Below are 20,526 nucleotides of genomic sequence, written 5' to 3' on the forward strand. Positions count from 1 at the left end.
ACATAATTTACATTTATTTTAGGGAAAAAAGATAAAAGATAAGATATCCCAATACGCTAAATTAACAAATCACATAATTTACATTTATTTTAAGAGAAAAAGATAAATATACTCTCGAATTAAGTATGCAGATACTCTCCATCCAACTTTAAGGACATTGATGCCTCTGTTGTCCAAAAGTTAGAGCATATATATCCTTTATACTAATGGACATACACGTGTCATAATCTCATCTATCGACCAAAAAAAAATCATATCTACCGACCCGACATCAGATTGATGGATAAAATTGCATCACGTGTTCCTATTTAATCCTCCGTTAAAGCTAAATACATATACACTCTAGTATTTGAACGACAGAAACACCAATTTATCCAAAATACGACGATGGATATATTCATACCATTTACAATTACTCAGAATATATTAATCATTTTCTCCTTTATTTCACAATCAACCATATCATTACAAACTTTCAAATAAATGTAATTTTACAAAAAAATCATTAATTAATTACTAATTATCCTTTTTTTAAAAAAAAGTAGACAACCTGGCAAGGGTAAGGTGGTGGGGGTGGGGTGGGGTTACAATTACTATAAGCATACATTCATCCATTGAAACAAATTATACATGTTCTCTTCAACCTCCATTAATATCCACCATTTTCATCTCTCTGAAGCTTCTTCGAAGAACCCAAAGCAGAAAATAATTGTTTACCCTTTTACTAATTAAGCTGTTAATTCAATGGATCCATGTCCATTTGTTCGTTTAATTATCGAATCATTAGCTCTTAAACTTCCATTAACAGCAACTAAATCAGCTTCTCATGGAATCCATCCATCTTCAACTCCTTGTTACGCAAAACTTAAGCTCAAAAATTTCCCTACCCAAACCACAATTCTCCCTCTTTCCCCAAATTCAGACACCCAATCTCCGCCGGAATCCGCTGCAATCGCAACCGGATTCCATCTCGACGCTGCCGCACTCCGTCGTTCATCTGCAAAACCCATAAACCTAACTGTCTCTGTTTTCACCGGTCGAATGGGTGGCCGCGCGTGTGGAGTTACGTCGGGGAAATTGATGGGTTCTGTTCAGGTCAGTGTGGATTTGAGTGGGACGAATTCCAAGGGGAGAGTGTTTCAGAATGGGTGGATGAAATTGGGGTCGACGTCGACGGCGGAGAAGGATAAACCGGTGGCGATGTTGCATATAGCGGTTCGAGCTGAACCGGATCCACGGTTTGTTTTTCAGTTTGGTGGTGAACCGGAGTGTAGCCCGGTGGTTTTTCAGATTCAGGGGAATATTAGACAACCGGTTTTTAGCTGCAAATTTAGTGCTGATCGGAATAATCGCTCACGGTGAGTCTCCGGTGCTATCGCTCTGTTTATCTCGTTATTTTACGATCAATCATTTTTCTATTTTACCATAATTTTTTGAAAATAATCTCTCATCTATTCTAATAATAATAAAATTTAATATAATTTATTTTTTCAAACTCATATAAATTATGCTTAATATGTTATTATATACTATCAAAATCCCTGTATTATAAGTATATATATAAGTTTATTTTTTCTTTTTTCATGTTACTTCTCTTGTGATATTAGAGTTTTAAGACTATTTAATAATATGAAAATGTAAATATTTATATAATGTCAAATAAGAAGTAATATAATAATTATAAAAAAGAAAAACTTAATTTTTAGGTAGATATAACTTTTGTCGTTTCTTTTGAACTTTTCTTATTGAAATATGTCGTGGGGATTAATGGAGTGTTAATAATACTGATCGAGTTAAAATTTTCATCGATATTAATTTAAAATATAAAAGAGTGATTATACGAGGAAGATAATAGTATTCGATATATATAGAAATAAATATTAATTTTAAAAGTAGCGTAATTAAATTTCAATATCAAAAACCTCTAGAGTGTTTTGCTCATTAGTCAACTTTTACGAGAAATCTCGATATTTTATTTTTTGAAATGATCATCACTAAAAATAGACGGAGAGTTTTGACGTAATTAGTAAACTTGTTGCACGTCATCGCAATCAGAAGGTCACGTGTTTAAACTATAAAAATAACTTCAGTGTAACTAGTAAAATTGTTGTCACGTGATTTGTTCATTTACTCTTAACATGGGAGATATTAACTAAAGTTGATTAAAGATTATCTCATGATTTTATTCTCTTATAGTTTAGCAAACTGTGGGTCCAAAAGATTAACTATTTATCAAGTTGAGCAATTTACTTTAATGACAAAGATTAGAGAATTGTCAGTCAACATAATTAATTTGATCTAACAGACAAAAAAATTAAAATTAACTTAAGTGTTAATTGGCAACCACCATTGATTCCCTTTCCATGTGCAAAGATTTAGTTCCAAATTCTTCATAAAAGTTATTAATATTCTTCTTTGACTGTTACCATTAATTTTGTGGATTATTAAATAAACCTACCTTACTATTTAGTTTACCAAATTAAGTTTTCTAATCATTTTTTTGTTAGTGCGAAGAAGTTAAACTTTTAGAGCCTATTCGGTATAGAGTGATGTTTTCTCGTTTTATCATATTTGATTGATTAAAATATTTTGAAAAATAAGTTTCTTAAAAATATGGTGATCAATTTCGTAGTATTAAAAGTAAAACAAGTATCATAAGTCATATTTTCCTCCCCCAACCCCGGATGCCCCCCCCTCCACCTAGCCTGGCTAGGGACGGAGTACCTCTTTTGACGAAAAATTTCAATATATATATATATATGTAAGGTTAGAACTTTCTTTATGTACGTATTATAGTAGATGAAAAATCCCCGTCGTTTGGTGCGAGGGAAAAAAATAAATAGTCATGGGATAAGAAAAAGAGTGATGGGATAGAATTTTTGTATCTTGTTTGGTTGTCATGTTTGGCATAAGTTATCGTATTATTTATATTATAGTGACGGAATAAGTCATCCCATATATATACATGGTGGGATAAGTTATCCCGGAATAACTAATCTCAAATCTCAGGATATCTTGTTCCCAACTAAACGCCCTGACTCCCAACTCCTTATCGCACCCACCTTGATGATTTTCAAGATTACTGAACACTAGAAATGTTTTTTTCAAGAAAACATTTGTCTTTCATACTAAACACACCCTTAATTTATTGTTGTTAGGTAGTGATTTTGTTAATAATTTGTCTGTAAGCTGATATTTGTCTCTGTTTTATGTGTTGCAACAGATCTCTACCAACTGATTTCAACTTAAACAATAGAGGATGGATGAGAACATTTTCTGGAGAAAGGGACAGAACGGGAAGGGAAAGAAAAGGATGGATGATAATAATCTATGATCTTTCAGGCTCAGCTGTTGCAGCTGCTTCAATGATCACACCATTTGTCCCCTCTCCTGGTTCAGACCGCGTCTCACGATCAAATGCCGGAGCATGGCTCATCCTCCGGCCTAATGGCGCCTGTGTTAGCAGCTGGAAACACTGGGGTCGACTCCAGGCGTGGAGAGAAAGAGGGCCAGTTGATGGTCTCGGTTACAAATTCGAGCTTGTTACTGATACTGGCCTTACCAGTACCATTCCAATAGCTGAAGGCACAATGAGCATGAAAAAAGGTGGTCAATTCTGCATTGACAATACAGTGAAAGACACTGCATTGAGCACGAATTCTCCGATAAGAGGGTTCGTGATGGTGTCAAATGTAGAAGGCGAAGGCAAGATTAGTACACCGATGGTTCAAGTCGGGGTGCAACATGTCACTTGTATGGCTGATGCTGCCCTATTTATCGCTCTTTCGGCTGCCATTGATCTGAGTATGGATGCTTGTAGGCTTTTCTCTCAAAAACTCAGGAAGGAACTTTGCAATGATGATCAAGAATCATACTTCTAAATCCTGACACAGGTGCAACAACATTTTCCGAGAGGTCAAAAGACATAACATTTTTTCATTCATATGCAGTGATGACCAAAATGTGAACTCTGGTTTGAGCATGAAATATATATATATACACATACCTTTTTTCCATTGCTTCAGATTATTTTCAACACACACATACATACATATTCGTTTAGAGTTTAATTATATACATCGTCAATGTAAAGAACTTTTACACTACCTGGTCATCTTTACATGTTATAAGCATATAACCATGTCTTATTTTCAAGATTACGAATCTCACATGACCAGATAATGTTAAAGAGTTCTTTACTCTGATGTATATATAATTTAAATTCATTTATTTATTATTCTTTTATAATGAAAACACTTCAATGACAGCTTCTGTACATTTTATTTGCCAGTTTGTTTGTTCTTTGGTGCAAGATAAAAGACTTTCATTAGCCAAAATAGGCAAGTTTACACAGCTAGGTCTTTTGGACTCAAGAGCCAAGTCTCAAACAGAAAGTAAATGAATCAAAATTTGATCCATGCTTAGCTATCAGCAGTCCTCGAGACAGCACCCTCTAAGAAGGGTCTGCCTTTGGACATCGTCATTTAGCAGCAAATAGGTCTTACACTAAACAACAACATACCCAGCGTAATCCCACAAGTGAAGTCTGGCGAAGGTAGTATGTACGCAGACCTTACCCCCTACCTTGGGAGGTAGAGAGGTCTTACATTAAGCTGATAACCATGTCTTACTCAACAAGCTTGCTTTGGGATGTTCATATGTATAATGTCTCTGCGTTTGATATAAAATCCACGTATCCATTTCACCTGTAGTCTAACACTCAAAGACCAGAGCAACTTACATATAGCTGCCATCTTCAAGGTAAAGAAATTAAGAATGTTCGGTTCCTTTGCAGACTTGGACATACACAACACATTTCATGAGAACAAGGCCTTCGTTGAATACTCATTGCTCCTTGTACAAAGACATGTTCTGCAAATGGTTCACTTTGGTGAGGATCTGTTTACGAAGAAGGAAGACTTCATGATCAATTGAAGTCTGCCACTATATGAAAGAAACTTAGCGATCTAGCTACTGATTCTAGAGATAACACTATCGATAATAGGCATGTATTGTTGAACAGTAAGCTTCTTTGAGGATAACGGTACCCCTATATACTTTAAAGGCCATTTCTCCCATAATGAAATTCATTTATTGTACTAAGTGCTGCATAAATCCATCACTTGCACCAGCAACATAAACTCATAAAGTGAGCTTTAGTCCATATTAGCATGAAGACCAGAAACCTCAGAGAAATGATTGAATGCTTTCATCATGAGGTCTATAGACACACATTAAGAGGTCATTCGATAGTTATTCTACTAAAGCATCACAGTGACAATAGCAACAACACTAACATACCCAACTTAATCCCACAAGTGAGGTCTTGGAGGGTAGTGTATACACAAACCTTACACATATTTTGAGAGATAGAAGGGCTATTTTCGATAAAGATACACCAATCACATTGATAATAGCCCTTCTATCTCAGATAAACCCATCAAATCGATAATAGTTCAACTAATAAGCATACTTCCTGATATCAGACAAATTAACGAAAATTTTGAGCTCTACATATGAGGAAATCGCAATCAAAACTAAACCTTGCATTTCGTATACTTGAAAAGAAAACCTTAAGCAATCAATCTAATCATCTTTCGATGTACCCAAAACGAAAAAATGGTACATATGAAATCTCACAACAAAGAAAAATACACATTCTACCAATTCCTACAAAAGAACACAAACTATATACTATAATGTATCACAAAAACATCATTTTACTACCAAAATTTTTTAGTTAAAAGAGTCTTCTTTTCCTCTTCCTCCTAGCAATCTTTATGTTACCAAGAAAACTAACCAATTTCTGCAAATCTTGTTTCAACAACAAACCTACCAATGCAGCACAACAACAAAACCCTAATGCCCAATCCAAAATCCCTCTTTTCCACACATTAACAGAAAACCCAAAAAGGGTTAAACCTAAACCACCCAAAAACACATCAATTTCCAATCTTTTCATCAAAATCAACCATAACCCAACACCAAGAATCGCAAAAAACACAACCCCAAATCCCCAATTCATCTTTTTTCTACTTTTTCTTCTTCCCCACCCATCGAAACCCCCTAACCCAAACCTAAACCCACCACCACCACCATTTCCACCTCCAAATTCCCTTATAATAGAATCCAATGGCTCTGGCAATAGCTTGAGCTTTGACGCAATGAAGTAAGCTGATTCTAGCATGATTTTCGTTGATCTAACAGACCCAGATGGCTTTTTCTTTTTCCAAGCTGATACAATCGGTTTCTGCAAACGCAAATGCAAATTGGGAAGAACCCCATTTCTGGAAAATGAATTTGAATGGTTCAATGCAAGATTTCTTGAAGAAAAATCACTGGTTTTTCGAATTGAATTTGGTAAAAGGGAAATATACTTTGCTTGAGTGCTCTGCATTTTCGCTCTAAGAAAATTTTGAAGAGCAAACCGAAACCTTACGGTAAAGGCAAAGAAGAGAGAGGAAAAGAAAAGAACCGTTGATAGGTTTAGATGGAAATATTTTATATCGAGTTAATGGTCAAAAATATATTTAAATTATCGACTTATAATGAGTTTTATTTTTTAATTATTTATATTTTTTTAATCGATGTGTTATAAATAAGTGATAGTTAAGAAATGAAATTTATGAAAAAGTGATTGATAGTTTATGGGTGTGTTTTAACTATTAACTCAGTTATATTCACAATAAAGTGTCAGGATCGAGCTAATTTTGAATTTGTTCGGAAAATTAGAACACGCCTTGTGGACTTGATGATCGTATTTTTGATCTAATTCACGGCTTATTAGAAATAGAATGAACTTTTATAAGACATTTTTTATTGACGGAAAGAAATCTATTGTCAATTTAATAGTGATGATTGACGTTGCTTCTTTCCTTCAATTCAATGATGTTTGATGTTGCTTTCTTTTCGAATCGAAAAATTTCTTAGATATGATATACAAAAAGACTCTTATTCTATTCTACATCCTACATCAGCGATTTCGCTTTACTAATACTAAGGTTCAGAGTTTGAAGAAGAGAAGAACGAAGTATGGCTTGATCCTATTGAGATTTAGTCAAATCACATTGAGAATTGAGAGTATAGAATATTACGTCTTTCAAACATTTTATTTGATTATATCGAAAAGTTCAATGAATTGAGATTTCACTATGTATTTTAAACAAGCGAATCATTTAATACGGTAAGAATAACATATTAATAATTCGAATTCTTTAGTTTAATTACCACCAATTAAAAAGTTTAAGGTGTATGAAGTATGAACCATATTGATTTGATACCAATAAATCATAATATTTAAAATAACCTAAATTTTGAAGATTAAAATTGCCAAACACATGCTTTTCTCAATTTCTTTTAACTAGGTTGTTCAAAATTAAACTGTAATCGATAAGTCAACTCCAAAATTGATTTATTGACATTGAATTATTAGACTAATTACCGATGAATGAGCTAAAATTTTATAATTAAAGATTTATTGTTGCTAGGTAGATTACTCAATTTCTTTATTGCGTAAATCGTTAACCCGTTAAGAATTTTATCATAATTACATTTTTACTGTATGTAAGTAGGGTTAGAGAAAAACATTTGTCTAAATGAGAAATTAATATATTGGTGAGTGAAAGTGAAAAACACCGCTCGATAATTTCTAATCCTATACTGAACCAAACGATAGCTTATTGATTGATTATCGGAATAATATATATTCGATAAGTCAAATTGTTAATCATAATTATCCATCCGATCCGTCGAATAAGCAACATGCAAGTCACGTGACATTTCCAAACTTGGACATTTCTGTAAATATCCTTAATTCCAGGCCTAAATTATTTGCCTTCATTGCTCTTATTTTCCAATTTTTTTTTCATAATTTTCGTTCTATTGGTCCAATTTTCTTCTCTTCTAGATTCCTCTCAGTTCAATCTTCGAAAATCCCCAGTTTTCTTACGATTATCATCGAATTACCCCTCAAAATCTCCATTTCTGTACAATCTCCTGCTTTTTCTCTCTCGATCGATGTAATTTTCACCCAAAATAGTTAACAATTCAATCCTCCAAACCTTTTTTTTTTGTTTTTATCAGTTTTCGGGTTCAAATCGTTAGCTTCAATCAGTTTAGTTGAGTGGGTATCATGGAAATGACGATCGTGTATGGTTTTTGTACAGTTCAATGTTAAGTGTAGACCCCCAAGTTTGTGTTTTGATCAATTTAGGGTTCAATTTTTAGCTGCAATCGTTTTGGTTGATTGGGGTTGGTGAAAATGAAGATCGTGTATGGTTTTTGTGCAGTTCAATGTTCATTGTAGAACCCCCAAGTTTTCATTTTGATCAATTTAGGGTTCAATTCTTAGCTTTGAATAAGTTTGGTTTAACATCAGTTCAGTATTCATTGTAGAACCCCCAAAGTTCTTGTTTTGATCAATTTAGGATTTTAACAAAGTTCTTGTTTTGATCAATTTAGGATTTTAAGTCTTTAGCTGTAATTCGTTTGATTGTTTAGGATTTTGGAAATGAGGATTTTTGGTCTAGCATGTGATAGATTTGTTTGATTTATGTATAGTTCAGTATTCGGTGTAGACGCCGTTGTTTTGATCAATTTAGGGTTCAAATTTTAGCTTTGATCAGTTCAGTGGATTAGGAGTTAGTGAAAATGAAGATTGTGGAATTGGATGACTCGTTAATAGAAGGTGATAGTAAGTGTGTGAACTCTGAGAGACGTGTGATTGTTGGTGTTGATGCTAAGAGAGTGTTGGTTGGTGCTGGAGCTCGAATCCTCTTCTATCCGACACTTTTGTACAATGTTTTTCGTAACAAAATTCAATCGGAGTTCAGATGGTGGGATCAAATCGATCAGGTTTACTTCATCCTTAACATAAGTTTGCACTCCTTTCCCTATAACTAGGTCAATGCATTTTATTTTTTCAATGATCTCTCAGTGTTTCGAAGTAGAATCGCATATTAAGAAATTATGCACAGTTTGATGTCCATAGTTGTAAGATATTTGACAGATGTTTCAGAAAATCGTTGTAGAAAACTTTTGGACTCGCCAAAAAATGCCTTTTTGTTATGTGGTTGTCTTTGCAGATGGATGCTTGCCTGCTAACGGGGTTTATCTAGTCCAATTTGACAGTTTTTATCTGTGGAAATGCGGGGAAAAGTGAATTTTATTGGTCTGTTATTGTAATTTTCAATATATTATATGCTTTTGTATAAGGATGAGTTGTTGTGTGCATTAACTTATTTTTTAGTTGCTTGCACATTTGCGACTTTGAAGAAGTAAGGAAATTGCCTCCTCCTGTTCCTGCTTCCCCACCCTGCTCTTATAAAGAAAAGTCTAAAGGGAGAAATAAACAAATACTTCTCATTTGTCCTCCATTAGTTTAATATGTTAGGTCTATGTCTTTGTGACTCAGCTTTTTTGTTTGTTCAGTTTCTCCTTCTTGGAGCTGTTCCATTCCCATCGGATGTCCCTCGGTTGAAGCAGCTTGGTGTTGGTGGTGTAATAACGCTGAATGAACCTTATGAAACTTTGGTACCGTCATCATTGTATCATGTGAGTGATACATATGTTGAGTATCGTCCATTTTCGTGTGATTGATTGTTGTTAATTTTGGTCGACTTCAATTGGATAATTTCTTTTGTCGATATCTGATTTTCAGCCTGTGATGTTCGTTTTTGAGTAGCTCAAATTATATTTGCTTAGTTTGTTGATTGGTGTGTGCATATAGCAGGGTATTAGTTTTCGTTTCTCACAACTTTGACATTAGAATATTTTTCTTTTGTCAACAAGAACAAAAGTATCTTTTATCATGTTCTGTCATTGAAACTTCACAGTTTTGATCTCATATGATATGGATCAGTAAAAACACGTTTCTCTATTTCTAAAACCCATATTTAACTACCTGAGGTGGACACCACCTTCTGCCTGTATTATACAAAGACACGGAATAGCTTTCCCCCTTCCTCCCATCTCTGCAACTACAGTCTGCTGCAGAGGTCGGTATCTTCAAGAGACTCCTTGATACCCTTTACAATTTGTCTGATTCTTTTTTATCCTTTTTAATTTGATCCTGTTATTAATGCATGGTGGAAATGGGTTTCCACACGTAGAAGTGTATTCACATGTCCTATACTCTGATTTCAGGCCCATGGAATAGACCATCTCGTTATTCCAACCAGAGATTATCTTTTTGCACCCTCTTTCGTGGATATAAACCGAGCAGTAGATTTTATTCACAGTGAGTGATTGTCATTTATCTTCTGTATTATTGACTTATCGTAGGGTCCTTCCTCACTTCCTTTTTTCGCTTCTCTGTTGCAGGGAATGCATCCTGTGGTCTGACTACTTATGTGCATTGCAAGGCCGGAAGGGGAAGGAGCACAACTGTTGTGCTTTGCTATTTGGTAGCTGTCTTAACCCATTTGGGCAATGCTTCTTGGCCCGCTAGTTTTTTTACTTCCAGAACTTTTAGCCAACTTTCAAATGACTAAAAGGTTGATTCTTTCACTAATTTAGGTCGAATATAAGAATATGACTCCTGCTGCAGCGCTGGAATATGTCCGTTCCAGAAGACCTAGAGTTCTATTGGCTCCTTCTCAATGGAAGGTAAAGAACATTTCGAGTAAATTTTCTCATAGGAAGTTTAGCTGTGTGTCAACATATCTTTTTCCTTAAAACAGGCTGTTCAAGGATTCAAGCGGCATCGAATGGCATCTTCTCCACTCTCTATTGACGCTGTGTTGATCACTAAAGCAGATCTTGAAGGGTATCATTCTTCTTCTGACGATAGTCGTGGTAAGGAGATAGCCCTTGTTCCCCGAATTGCAAGAACACAGCCAATGATAGCTCGATTATCCTGCCTCTTTGCGTCACTGAAAGTATCAGGTGGCTATGGACCCGTTACCAGGCAACTAACCGAGGCACGTGCCTGCTAACTGCTGCACACTCATCAGCAGAGCTTCCATTGTTCAGAATATAGGTCTGCTTAAATAAGTTCCCAAGAGCTTTATATCTTTGATTCTGTAAGAATTTAACATCAAGGGTCTTTCAACATTGTATAAACAAACGTGTGCAGAGAGAGTGTATGACTTCTGTTTTCATTTGTAAATATTTGGGTCATCATCACTCCCTCCATTTCAATTTATGTTTAGTTTGAATTGATACGAAGTTTTAGGAAAAAACGAAGACATGAGAAACTAATTTTCCTTAGACATCGCAAGTAGAGCATTTGAAGCTTCTATTGTTGAAACTTGTGACCTCAAACATGCTATAGTACTTGTATGGTTAACAAAAGCGTACTAATACTCAAGGTGTTCTGTTCACACTTTGATTAATTCATCTATATTTACGTACTAAGGTGGTTTGTTTACACTTCGATTAATTTATACAAATAATATTTAAGCTATACGAAATAATTTCAATTTTACGATAAATTCGATCCTGGTAGCTACATTTAAGTAAAGTAAGTTGAATTGAATGTCCTTTATATAGCCGACAGAGACTTTTCATATCTTATCTTATCTTTTATCTTATGAAAAAGAAGTTTGTACAGAAAAATTATGGAGTGCCATTACTTTTAATCGTTTTGTTTGCAATGCAATAATAGAGCTAAATTCTTATATTCAATAATTTATTATAATATGAAATATTTTAAAATGAGACATTATATATAAATAAATAAATACAAAATAAAGGTGAAGAGTAAGTACAAATTAACTCAAAAATGGACATGAGAAAGAAAAGGAACATAGATTGAGAAAGAAAAGGAACATAGATGCATCAGTGTTAGCTTTAGCCTATAAGTAGAGATAGAAATAGACCGAAGAAAAATTAAGATTAATTAATTAGACTAAACATAACATATAAACATGACACGCAATGAAGGTCAAAGGTCAACTTTTTGAGACGAGGATATATAAGAAATGACTTCTCTACCTCAAATAAGAGAAAGGTAAAAGCATGCTTACACTCGATACTGAGTATATTGTTTTTATTCATACCAACTCCCAAGGCTAATTAATATCGATCAACCTTGGTATAAAATTCATTGGATTCACAATATTGAGATAAAATTAGTATTTCTTCCCATTTTGGGTGAAGAGGAATTCTCAAAATTGTTAACTAGAGGAGTAATGCCCTATGACATTATGTCATCAAAATATCAAAGAAAGCTGAATGAATTACAAACTGTATACACAAAAACCATGTGCCCAGACCAGATGATGATGCTCCTTATCTTAAAGCTTTGACAAAGCTGAATTATCGATAGCTCGTAACCCCTCTTTATTTTCAGCAAATTATAGCCACACGCGTAAAGATTTTCTAAAAACCTAAAAAATAACAGCATGATAGTCTTGCTGTGTACTTCGTGGTTGACAATGGATTTATTTGGAACGGAACCTGCTGCTGACTGCATCGTATGATGGGAGGGAGAGAACTGCGATTTTGAAGTGAAATGAGCAAACAAACACACGGGGAGTTGAGAGAAACAAAATCTCGGTCACTTTCAAGAGAAACAAATAATTGTAAAGAAAGATTTACCATCTCCGTAGGATGCCATGGTCAGAGGAGAAGAAATAAGCTTCTGCACAACGGAAGCAATATCTTTTGCTGAAACTGCATCAATGGCTTTCAAGAAATGCTCCACTGGTTTCCTGTGGACACAAAAGCAATCGGCAGAGAAAATTTGTAAGTACTAATATGATCAGAGAGGTACAACGATCATATGTCTAGAGGCTCGGGAGGGGGGGAGGGGGGGTGAAGACTATTAATAACAAGCGTGTATACACCTCTCTCCATATGTCAAAAGTTGTCTGCCGATATCTTCTGATGCAACCATCTACAAATTAGATCAGCAATAAGCACATATATTATACAACATAACATCCTTCTGCAAATCCGAGCCAATACAATATAGCAGTTGAGTTAATATTACATACCCGGGATTCCAAGTTCATCAGAATGGCAGACTTTGTTGCCTGTTTAGCACGGTTTAGCTGTACTTGGTCGACTGTGTGAAACGAGCAGAGGCAAAGCCATAAAATAGCAATCAGTAACAGGATAACGGAGAATTGCATTGGCATATCGATGGACTTCTTTAATTTGAAAGTAGTACAGTACTTCCTCTGGGGAAGTAACAACATTAGGCAGAAAATTCAACATAAATTTAGGGAAAACAGTTCAGAATTATATGTCAAACCTTCACTAGGGTTTGCTACCGCGATAAGCTCTTTAACTGCTACATCAACAGCTTGAGGCCCAAAATCAGAGCCCTGATAACATAAACACCCAAAAGAGAAAGACTAAGCTTTGCAATTTAAGAAGTTGCTGTTCTTAATCCAAATATGCTTCATAGATGGAACTCTGTTGGCATATGCAATGGTGAGTCACCCACATAAACAACAAAACAATAGAGCGACACAAGGTTTCAATCATTAGCCCGCAATGGAGGAAAGAACAACCTAACAAACTAAGCACTCATTTGTTTGAACACAGTGAATGTTTGAACATAATTATTCATATCTCAATAATTATGATTGTTTTTTAAATCTGAATCTTGATCCTTCAGATGTTAATCTCAAGTAAGTTTATTTTATTTTATTTTACAATCACTTAAATAGGTATGAATAGATCTGAACGATTCAGATGTATAACTAAATTTTGATATCACTAATGTGTTCATCAAGGGATTTCTAGAAAGATGACAGTTCAACTTTCACGGCTAGCCGCTGCCGTCTACCATCATGAACTACCACTACTTATAACCAGAATCCTCAGCCACAACCCTATGCTGCCAATATCGCTGTTAGTCATCCCCACCACCAACCACCACCAATAACTATCAACGATCAATTGATAACCATCAACCACAACTTCATATCACCAACGACCGACATCATTCACCGCCATATCATTCACCACAATTATTAGCCATTTAGCCGCCACTAGCTACTATCCACAACAAACACCATCTCAATCAACATCCACAACCAACATCAATGGCAACAATGTTGTTTAAAAGGTAAGGTAAAAAAGCTAGGTAAGTTCGTGACATTTCTATACCAATACCACAAGTGCATTTCCATTATATCACAAGAAAACTTAGCAGCACAGAGATATGTACTTGGCATAGATTACAGTAAGTCATTAAGATCTGGATACTAAAACATCGAGCCACCCATAATAAGAAGATAATTTAAATGATAAATAGTAACCTATTCAGCAAGGTAGGGAGGAAAGGGGAAAGAAAGGAAAAGGGTCTGGATGGAAATGATGCGTAAGAGAGTGAAACAAACACAAGTTACCAGATCAAACATTTAGTTTGAAGACGGTGATAGCATTGATAGGAATCATTGTATCTTCGTTTGAAATAAAAGACGGATAGATAAGCAATAATGAAATCATCATAGGGCTTTTTACCGTAGTTCCTTGAATTCCAAATAATCCAGTGTTATTGTAAATGCTGCTGAATGCAGAGAATGCGTGAATCTGCGGGTACTGATTTAAGACACGAAGATCTGCTCGCCATTGCGGAAAATCATGTAAGTATGTGAATGGAAGAACTAGGAGAAAATCACATTTCCAAAACTAAATGAAATATACAAATTCCAACTTTGTGCAAACCAATAACCAAGTACTTATCCATCTGATTATCTAAATATCACCAACAACTGCATTTAACTTACTAATTTGTGAGTGTCAAATGAGTATTTTTCCTTTTGAGTTGTAAGTAATGTTAACCCGTCTGTGAAACAGCACAGACTATGTTGACAAGACTCCATATGAAGTAGACACAATGGAGCAAAGTTGCTCGGACTCTGTGAAGGATCCGACACACACCCGTTGATATTTTTGAAGAGTCTGAGCAACATAGCAATGGAGTACCAAATCCATCTTTCTGAAAATTTTCAACATGGGGGAAACACAGTAGAGGGTAAACAAGGAATGATGCCACCAGAAACTGAATTTAGAAAGGAGAAAGGAATGGAGATCAGGAGAACGGGGTCATCACTAAATCATGATTGCACCAGGGAGAGGTAGCCAGGAATGTCTGCGTCTTCAAAAAAAGATCAATATAAAGCAGAAGATTGCAGTGGAAATGAAAGGCTCTGAATGATCCCAATAAAATAGTTATGATGAAATCAACAGTGTAAAATTGCAAGTCGTCAATGGTCTGCCTACAAAAATTAAAGATAAAGTGAACATTATGATTGCACGAAACCTATGGGGTTTGTCTTTGGACAAAGTTTATATTTTCTAGTTCCATAGAATCCACCAAAGGAATACAGCAGCATGTTAACTTCAACAGGAGTGTCTTTCAACAAAGTATAAAGAAAGCTTGGAAGTGAATCTACTGTCTTGTTGTCCAGTAAGAACAGAAAGAAATTGATGGGCATTTGAGAGAATTGAGAAATCAATCTGGAGCATTAAAGAGCTTCTTTGTTTGGGCAGAGAAGAACTTTGGAAAGCTCAAAGCTGAACAATACGTATTATAAATTCTGACAAACCTCTTTGGGGCTATCATTTCTGGAATTACTTCAAATTATATAAGAGAAGTAAAGTCTGAGAAAAGCTTACATAATCTCGAGTACATCCCTTTTCCAGGACCGCCAGCTGAGAAAGATCCACCTCCTCCCATAAGCATCTGTTAAGTCCTCAAAATTAACCCACATATTATCACACAGATAGAGACAGAAAACCAAACTATAAAATCAGATGAATGTTCAAAACTATAAAAGCAACAAAAATATTCTAATTTTCTAATTCATGATACATCTTAACAAATTAGGTCCCAAATTTCCTGATTAAACATTTATTACGAAGTAATCTTCATCCAAGTAGAGACTAGCATATGCACCCATACATCTATCTTTTCAGTTCTTTTTTTTTGGATTATTAACCTCTCTTTTTGGGATTGGTGACACATATGCATATGTTCCCTATAAGTTTGTTGAAATATTGAGCTAATGGGGTTTTACGATGGGTAATGACTTGACAAGATCTAAGGCTTTAAAGAGACTCGATGGAAATTAATTGATGAAAAAGCAAACTGTAGGAATCCCTTCTACATCCCTCAGGAATTGTGATACAGTTGGAAGTGCATAACACAAGCTAAAAAGCATACGAAATTTTGAATCAGAAATTTTGTTGGAGCATTAGGATATTGTATAGAAGCTCTAATGTCAACTCATACTCAAACACTCCTAAAGGGTCAATAAACCAACTACTAGACAAAGATTTTGTATCAAAGGGATCATACTGAAAGTCCGAAACCATGACAATGCTCTTTATAAGCTTTAAGGCCCAGTCCTACTAAGTCAAGAGTCAATAAACTAACTGGCAAACAAACACTGCTAATGTAACACATATTTCTTTACAAATTCAACATTACAAAAATATAACAAGACTCCATAAACAAACTAAATTCATATTATGCAGAATATTCAAAAAAAAAAAAGAGCAATAAAACCTTAATCCTGAAAGAAGGCAGGAACCTGTAAATCTTAATAGATTTGAGGACAAATACAAATAGGAACAGATCAAAGTGAAGACTTATAAAATATATAAAATGCACAGCTTATGCCATCAATTTAATTATGCAAGCCCACAAAATGTTGATATCTGTGAACTATTTCATCTCGAGTATATTATATAAACTGCAACCTTTTTGAAAGCAAGAATTTTTTAAGTTCAATATTTGTTGGAATTGACACTTTAGAACTATTTTATCATGTTAGACTAGCCTTGCAAATATATATATTTATATATATATCGTACAATATTTCAAAAGTTTCTAGATATGGTTCTATAGGCAATATTTTATGCTTTTCCATTTCCTGAGATTATTTGAATTTGAGAGTTAACCTTTGTTGTTTGGCCAACTGGGAGATGGAAAGGGAGTGCAATTTCAAAATCAATTTTTTTCTACATTTGATAGTATACAATTTGTAAGATTGTAAAACACATGCAATTCATACTTAAAATATCATTCTTCCCTTTTCCAATAACTAAATAAATGGCCACATACGATTTTCTTTCTCCTTGGTTAATTCATTTCCATGATTTGTTTAATTTGACATTTCCAGGAAGCACATCACAAACTGTCCTGTAATTTTTTGAACATCCAAATTGACCTGATAGGGAAAATCTGGTGCAGTTAAACATTCAAAGAATTTAAATGAAACCTATGTACCTGAAGAACTGTTAAAGTCATTGATTCTTTTTCAGACATCCAGCCACCGGGAACTTCAAAGGCAAGGGCAAAATGAGTCATCTGGTTTAAGAGGGGGCATAGAAACGTGTTAGACACAGAACACAACATGTATGCGGGGAATAAAAAAGATGTTTCAGATACATACCTCTGCATCGGCTTGACAGCGGTAATCTCCTCCCACATACACAGGTTTAGGCTCCTCAGTGGCAGACACCTTAGGTAAATCAGACAGAAGAGGTTCTGCAACTTTTAAGAATTCTTCATGTTCAACACCAGATGCAGCAAGAACCATCCGAGGAGCAGTATAATTCGCCTGTAAGGAAAACCAGTTTAAAAACAGAAGTTCCTCTGTAAAAGTAAGTAGTAAAAAGAGGGTGTAGGAAGACCAATGGAGGGAGATCAGGGTTTTGACACTCACAGCTACAAACTCCTCCAGCACTGTGCTGTTTAACCTGTTTATTGTAGCTTCTGTGGCCATCAGAGAATTCCCATATGGACCAGCATAACCAGCAGAATGAACTGCCTCCAAAAGCAAGTGTTGAGGGTTTTTGGAGTACTCGCTAATCTCAGCTTTAACCTTCTCAAGCTGCAAAGGCGAATATTATTCTCAGAAAAAACAGTTTGAAAGCTGTTTTAAGGAAACACCAAAGATGACCAAGAAGAGGGAAACCTGCTCTTTAACTTCCCAATCCAGGAATGCAGGATTTCTAACACAGTCAACAAGCATCTCCACCATTTGTGGTACATAAGTTTTCAAAGCATCGTAAGTGTAGATCATATGCTCTCGTGAGGCTGAAGCTGTTACATTACCACCAATTGCTTCAATTTCTCGTACAATACGCAAGTGACTCCGGTTTAACGTGCTTTTGAAGGCCATGCGTTCCAAGAGGTGGGTGGCTCCATATGAAACTGGTGTCTCGTAAATAGAGCCACAGTCAACATAGAGGCCAATTGAGGCAGCAGGATTCTGGACACAATAAAGTAGAACCATTATTAGAAACTGCAATTCCACGTGAATTCAGTTATTAAAAAATCTAGTATTCATACCACCGATGCTTCAGAGGCCACTTTGACACCATTAGCGAGAGTCGTTATCCGAGTCTTTGCAGGTTCTACATAATCAGGTAATGGTGGCGAGAGTTTAACATCATTGAGGGGAAAGTCCAAGGGAGTCACTGAACTTGACGTATCACCAGTTATCCAACTAAAAAGACCCCCAGATGGCTTGGTTGCAACAGCAGCTGAACTTGAAAATCTTGTCAAGACCCTGTTGCCTTGACGTGCCTACAATGCTTTATACTTTCAGAAAATATGTAATTTAATGATTATCTTTTCATGAACATGAAGTTGATAACAAAACCTTACATCAGAATGCATCAAACAGAAAGTATGAATTCCACTTAAACCTTTTATTCAATAAGAAATACCTGATGCCCAACCCCTCTCTCCAAGGGTCAATAGTGATCCTTCCTCAATTTACTCCATTGGTGACTCGAACCCTCAAACCTCAACAGTGGAGATGGAGAGTGATTCAACTTTTAAGCACCCATTCCTTATCATATAAATTCTACTCTTGGATAAACCAGAACAATGTTCTGTAATAACTTTTCACAGTCTAACCCAACCTACTTAGAGCAGAAATTAGCTTTAAAACTTGATCCTTCTTCTAAATTTCCCTCCATTACTCATAAATGCTCCCAAATTCTTTTCGCACTTTAACTTCCACCCATAAAAATGAAATATTTTGTATATCCCATTTAGAGCAATACAATGAATCCCCAGCTGTAATACCGATCCACCAAAACCGTGGACGCTGATCATAGTGGTTAATGAAGCAGGTTGAAAACTATAAGGCCTCAGGTTTCAAATGCTGGCCAGCAGAGATAAAAAAGAAAATACTAGGTGATTTTTCTATTAGTCCTAGTCTACGTGACAGAGTTAGCCAATAATTGTTGCTGGCAGGAGTTGAGAGGTCGAAGCTATCCCATGAAATCAGTCAAAGTGCACACAAGTCGGCCCAAACACCACGGTTATCACAAAATAAAAAATGATCAAATAGTTTCACCCATCGGTGTGGCCTAATAGTCAGTGTGCTGAACCTCCTATGAGGTCTCAACAGATTCCAATAGAGACAAAACCGGAATGATTTCTTACCATCTATTCTAGGTAACCTTGGTGGACATATTTACATGTTACCTGGTTGGAGGTCACACGTATTCGTATAATTAGTCGCTTAGTCGAGTTGCGAGTAAGTCAGTCCAGACACCACATTTATAATAAAAAATGATCAAATCAATGCCTTTATCAGATAAAAAAAAAATTTACTAAATTTGAAAATGCAGCGAAATGAACTCTATCTCGTATACACGATTAAACTCAATATATTCCATCTAATAAATCTATCCAATAAATAACATAGCCCTCATATCGACCAAAAAAAAAAACGACCTAAGATCAGATCCAAAGATCTAACTATATATCTGCAGAATCGATTTAAATATATAAATCTAACAATAACACAAGACAAATCATTACGCTAAAATTAATCACAGTTTATATGTAGATTTATTTACATATCTGCGTGTGAAAAAAAAAATTAAAAAAAATATCACTGACCTTAAGAGAGCTGAGACGAGACGATACGCATCTGTACATTTTGACGGTGATGATCGGAGAACTGAGTAGAGCTCCGGGAAGATGAGAAATGCGATTTTGTAGAAATTCTTTTCAGTGAAAAAATGAAGCTGCGGAGAAGAAGAATAGCAAATATTTGGGTGTATTGGAATTTGGAGAAGATGAGAAACTTTCTTTGATGGGCTTTTGGTGAGAATGTAAAAAGCCCATTGGGCTTAGGGATAATTGGATGGGCTTAGTCACTTTTGAAAATGTTTTCTAAAGAATTTCCAAATATATTTTATTCGGTTCGGTAGGTAAGTGAAAAATATTATTCGAAAAATAAGGGCGTGCAAAAATCGAACCAAATCAAATTATTGGATTTTTAATGGGTTTATAGAAAAAATTATTGAGTTATTGATTCGGTATCGATTTTTACTATTGGATAAACTGATAACCCAATAAGACGATAATAATTTATTATTTTACCCTCCTAATTATTAAATATTATAATTTAAATTAATATTAGTGCTCTACCAACTTCATTAAGCCACTTTACTTGTTTTTACTATTTACTCAAAACCTAAAGATTAAAGTAAGGGTTCACAATTATAGTTATTTGATTTTAGTTTTAGTTTTAGTATTGTTGGACTATTTTGTTTTTAGTTTTAGTTTGTAATTGTAGGTTGTAGCATTTGCAA

At 35.1% G+C, this 20,526-nt stretch overlaps 4 protein-coding genes across 4 annotated transcripts; 2 read left to right on the plus strand and 2 right to left on the minus strand.

Annotated features, from left to right (window-relative positions):
• The first annotated feature begins 616 nt into the window (after window positions 1–616).
• On the plus strand, window positions 617–4,265 carry LOC101262285 (uncharacterized). Its single transcript, XM_004251598.5, has 2 exons — window positions 617–1,358; window positions 3,224–4,265. The coding sequence occupies exons 1-2, from the start codon at window positions 745–747 to the stop codon at window positions 3,879–3,881; spliced, it is 1,272 nt and encodes a 423-aa protein (XP_004251646.1). The 5' UTR covers window positions 617–744; the 3' UTR covers window positions 3,882–4,265.
• A 1,475-nt stretch (window positions 4,266–5,740) lies between these two features.
• LOC104644902 (uncharacterized) lies at window positions 5,741–6,397 on the minus strand. The gene has a single exon (XM_069292611.1). It carries the CDS (start codon window positions 6,395–6,397, stop codon window positions 5,741–5,743), a length of 657 nt encoding a protein of 218 aa, XP_069148712.1.
• A 1,431-nt stretch (window positions 6,398–7,828) lies between these two features.
• On the plus strand, window positions 7,829–11,121 carry LOC101262592 (phosphatidylglycerophosphate phosphatase PTPMT2). Its single transcript, XM_004251599.5, has 6 exons — window positions 7,829–8,853; window positions 9,430–9,552; window positions 10,144–10,237; window positions 10,321–10,403; window positions 10,516–10,605; window positions 10,680–11,121. The coding sequence occupies exons 1-6, from the start codon at window positions 8,650–8,652 to the stop codon at window positions 10,932–10,934; spliced, it is 849 nt and encodes a 282-aa protein (XP_004251647.1). The 5' UTR covers window positions 7,829–8,649; the 3' UTR covers window positions 10,935–11,121.
• An 851-nt stretch (window positions 11,122–11,972) lies between these two features.
• LOC101262892 (mitochondrial-processing peptidase subunit alpha) lies at window positions 11,973–20,099 on the minus strand. Its single transcript, XM_004251600.4, has 13 exons — window positions 19,829–20,099; window positions 18,260–18,496; window positions 17,883–18,179; window positions 17,631–17,798; window positions 17,358–17,525; window positions 17,192–17,272; window positions 15,577–15,643; window positions 14,419–14,516; window positions 13,199–13,271; window positions 12,939–13,009; window positions 12,789–12,838; window positions 12,541–12,653; window positions 11,973–12,436 (listed from the first exon to the last, which is right to left on the minus strand). Exons 1-13 carry the CDS (start codon window positions 19,865–19,867, stop codon window positions 12,384–12,386), a joined length of 1,515 nt encoding a protein of 504 aa, XP_004251648.1. The 5' UTR covers window positions 19,868–20,099; the 3' UTR covers window positions 11,973–12,383.
• Window positions 20,100–20,526: the final 427 nt, after the last annotated feature.

This window comes from Solanum lycopersicum, chromosome 12 (assembly GCF_036512215.1).
Source record: "Solanum lycopersicum chromosome 12, SLM_r2.1".
NCBI classification, from domain to species: domain Eukaryota; kingdom Viridiplantae; phylum Streptophyta; class Magnoliopsida; order Solanales; family Solanaceae; genus Solanum; species Solanum lycopersicum.

Bases quoted from the DNA above. Each gene is read 5' to 3' on its own strand.
- LOC101262285 (XM_004251598.5), top strand. From the start codon at position 745: ATGGATCCATGTCCATTTGTTCGTTTAATTATCGAATCATTAGCTCTT. The intron at 1,359-3,223 runs GTGAGTCTCCGG...GTGTTGCAACAG, and splicing joins GATCGGAATAATCGCTCACG to ATCTCTACCAACTGATTTCA.
- LOC101262592 (XM_004251599.5), top strand. From the start codon at position 8,650: ATGAAGATTGTGGAATTGGATGACTCGTTAATAGAAGGTGATAGTAAG. The intron at 8,854-9,429 runs GTTTACTTCATC...TTGTTTGTTCAG, and splicing joins GGTGGGATCAAATCGATCAG to TTTCTCCTTCTTGGAGCTGT. The intron at 9,553-10,143 runs GTGAGTGATACA...CTCTGATTTCAG, and splicing joins TACCGTCATCATTGTATCAT to GCCCATGGAATAGACCATCT.
- LOC101262892 (XM_004251600.4), bottom strand. From the start codon at position 19,867: ATGTACAGATGCGTATCGTCTCGTCTCAGCTCTCTTAAG. The intron at 15,644-17,191 runs GTACATAGGTTT...AGGACTTAACAG, and splicing joins TGACTTTAACAGTTCTTCAG to ATGCTTATGGGAGGAGGTGG. The intron at 13,010-13,198 runs GTTTGACATATA...CGTTTCACACAG, and splicing joins GGTAGCAAACCCTAGTGAAG to TCGACCAAGTACAGCTAAAC.
- LOC104644902 (XM_069292611.1), bottom strand. From the start codon at position 6,397: ATGCAGAGCACTCAAGCAAAGTATATTTCCCTTTTACCAAATTCAATT.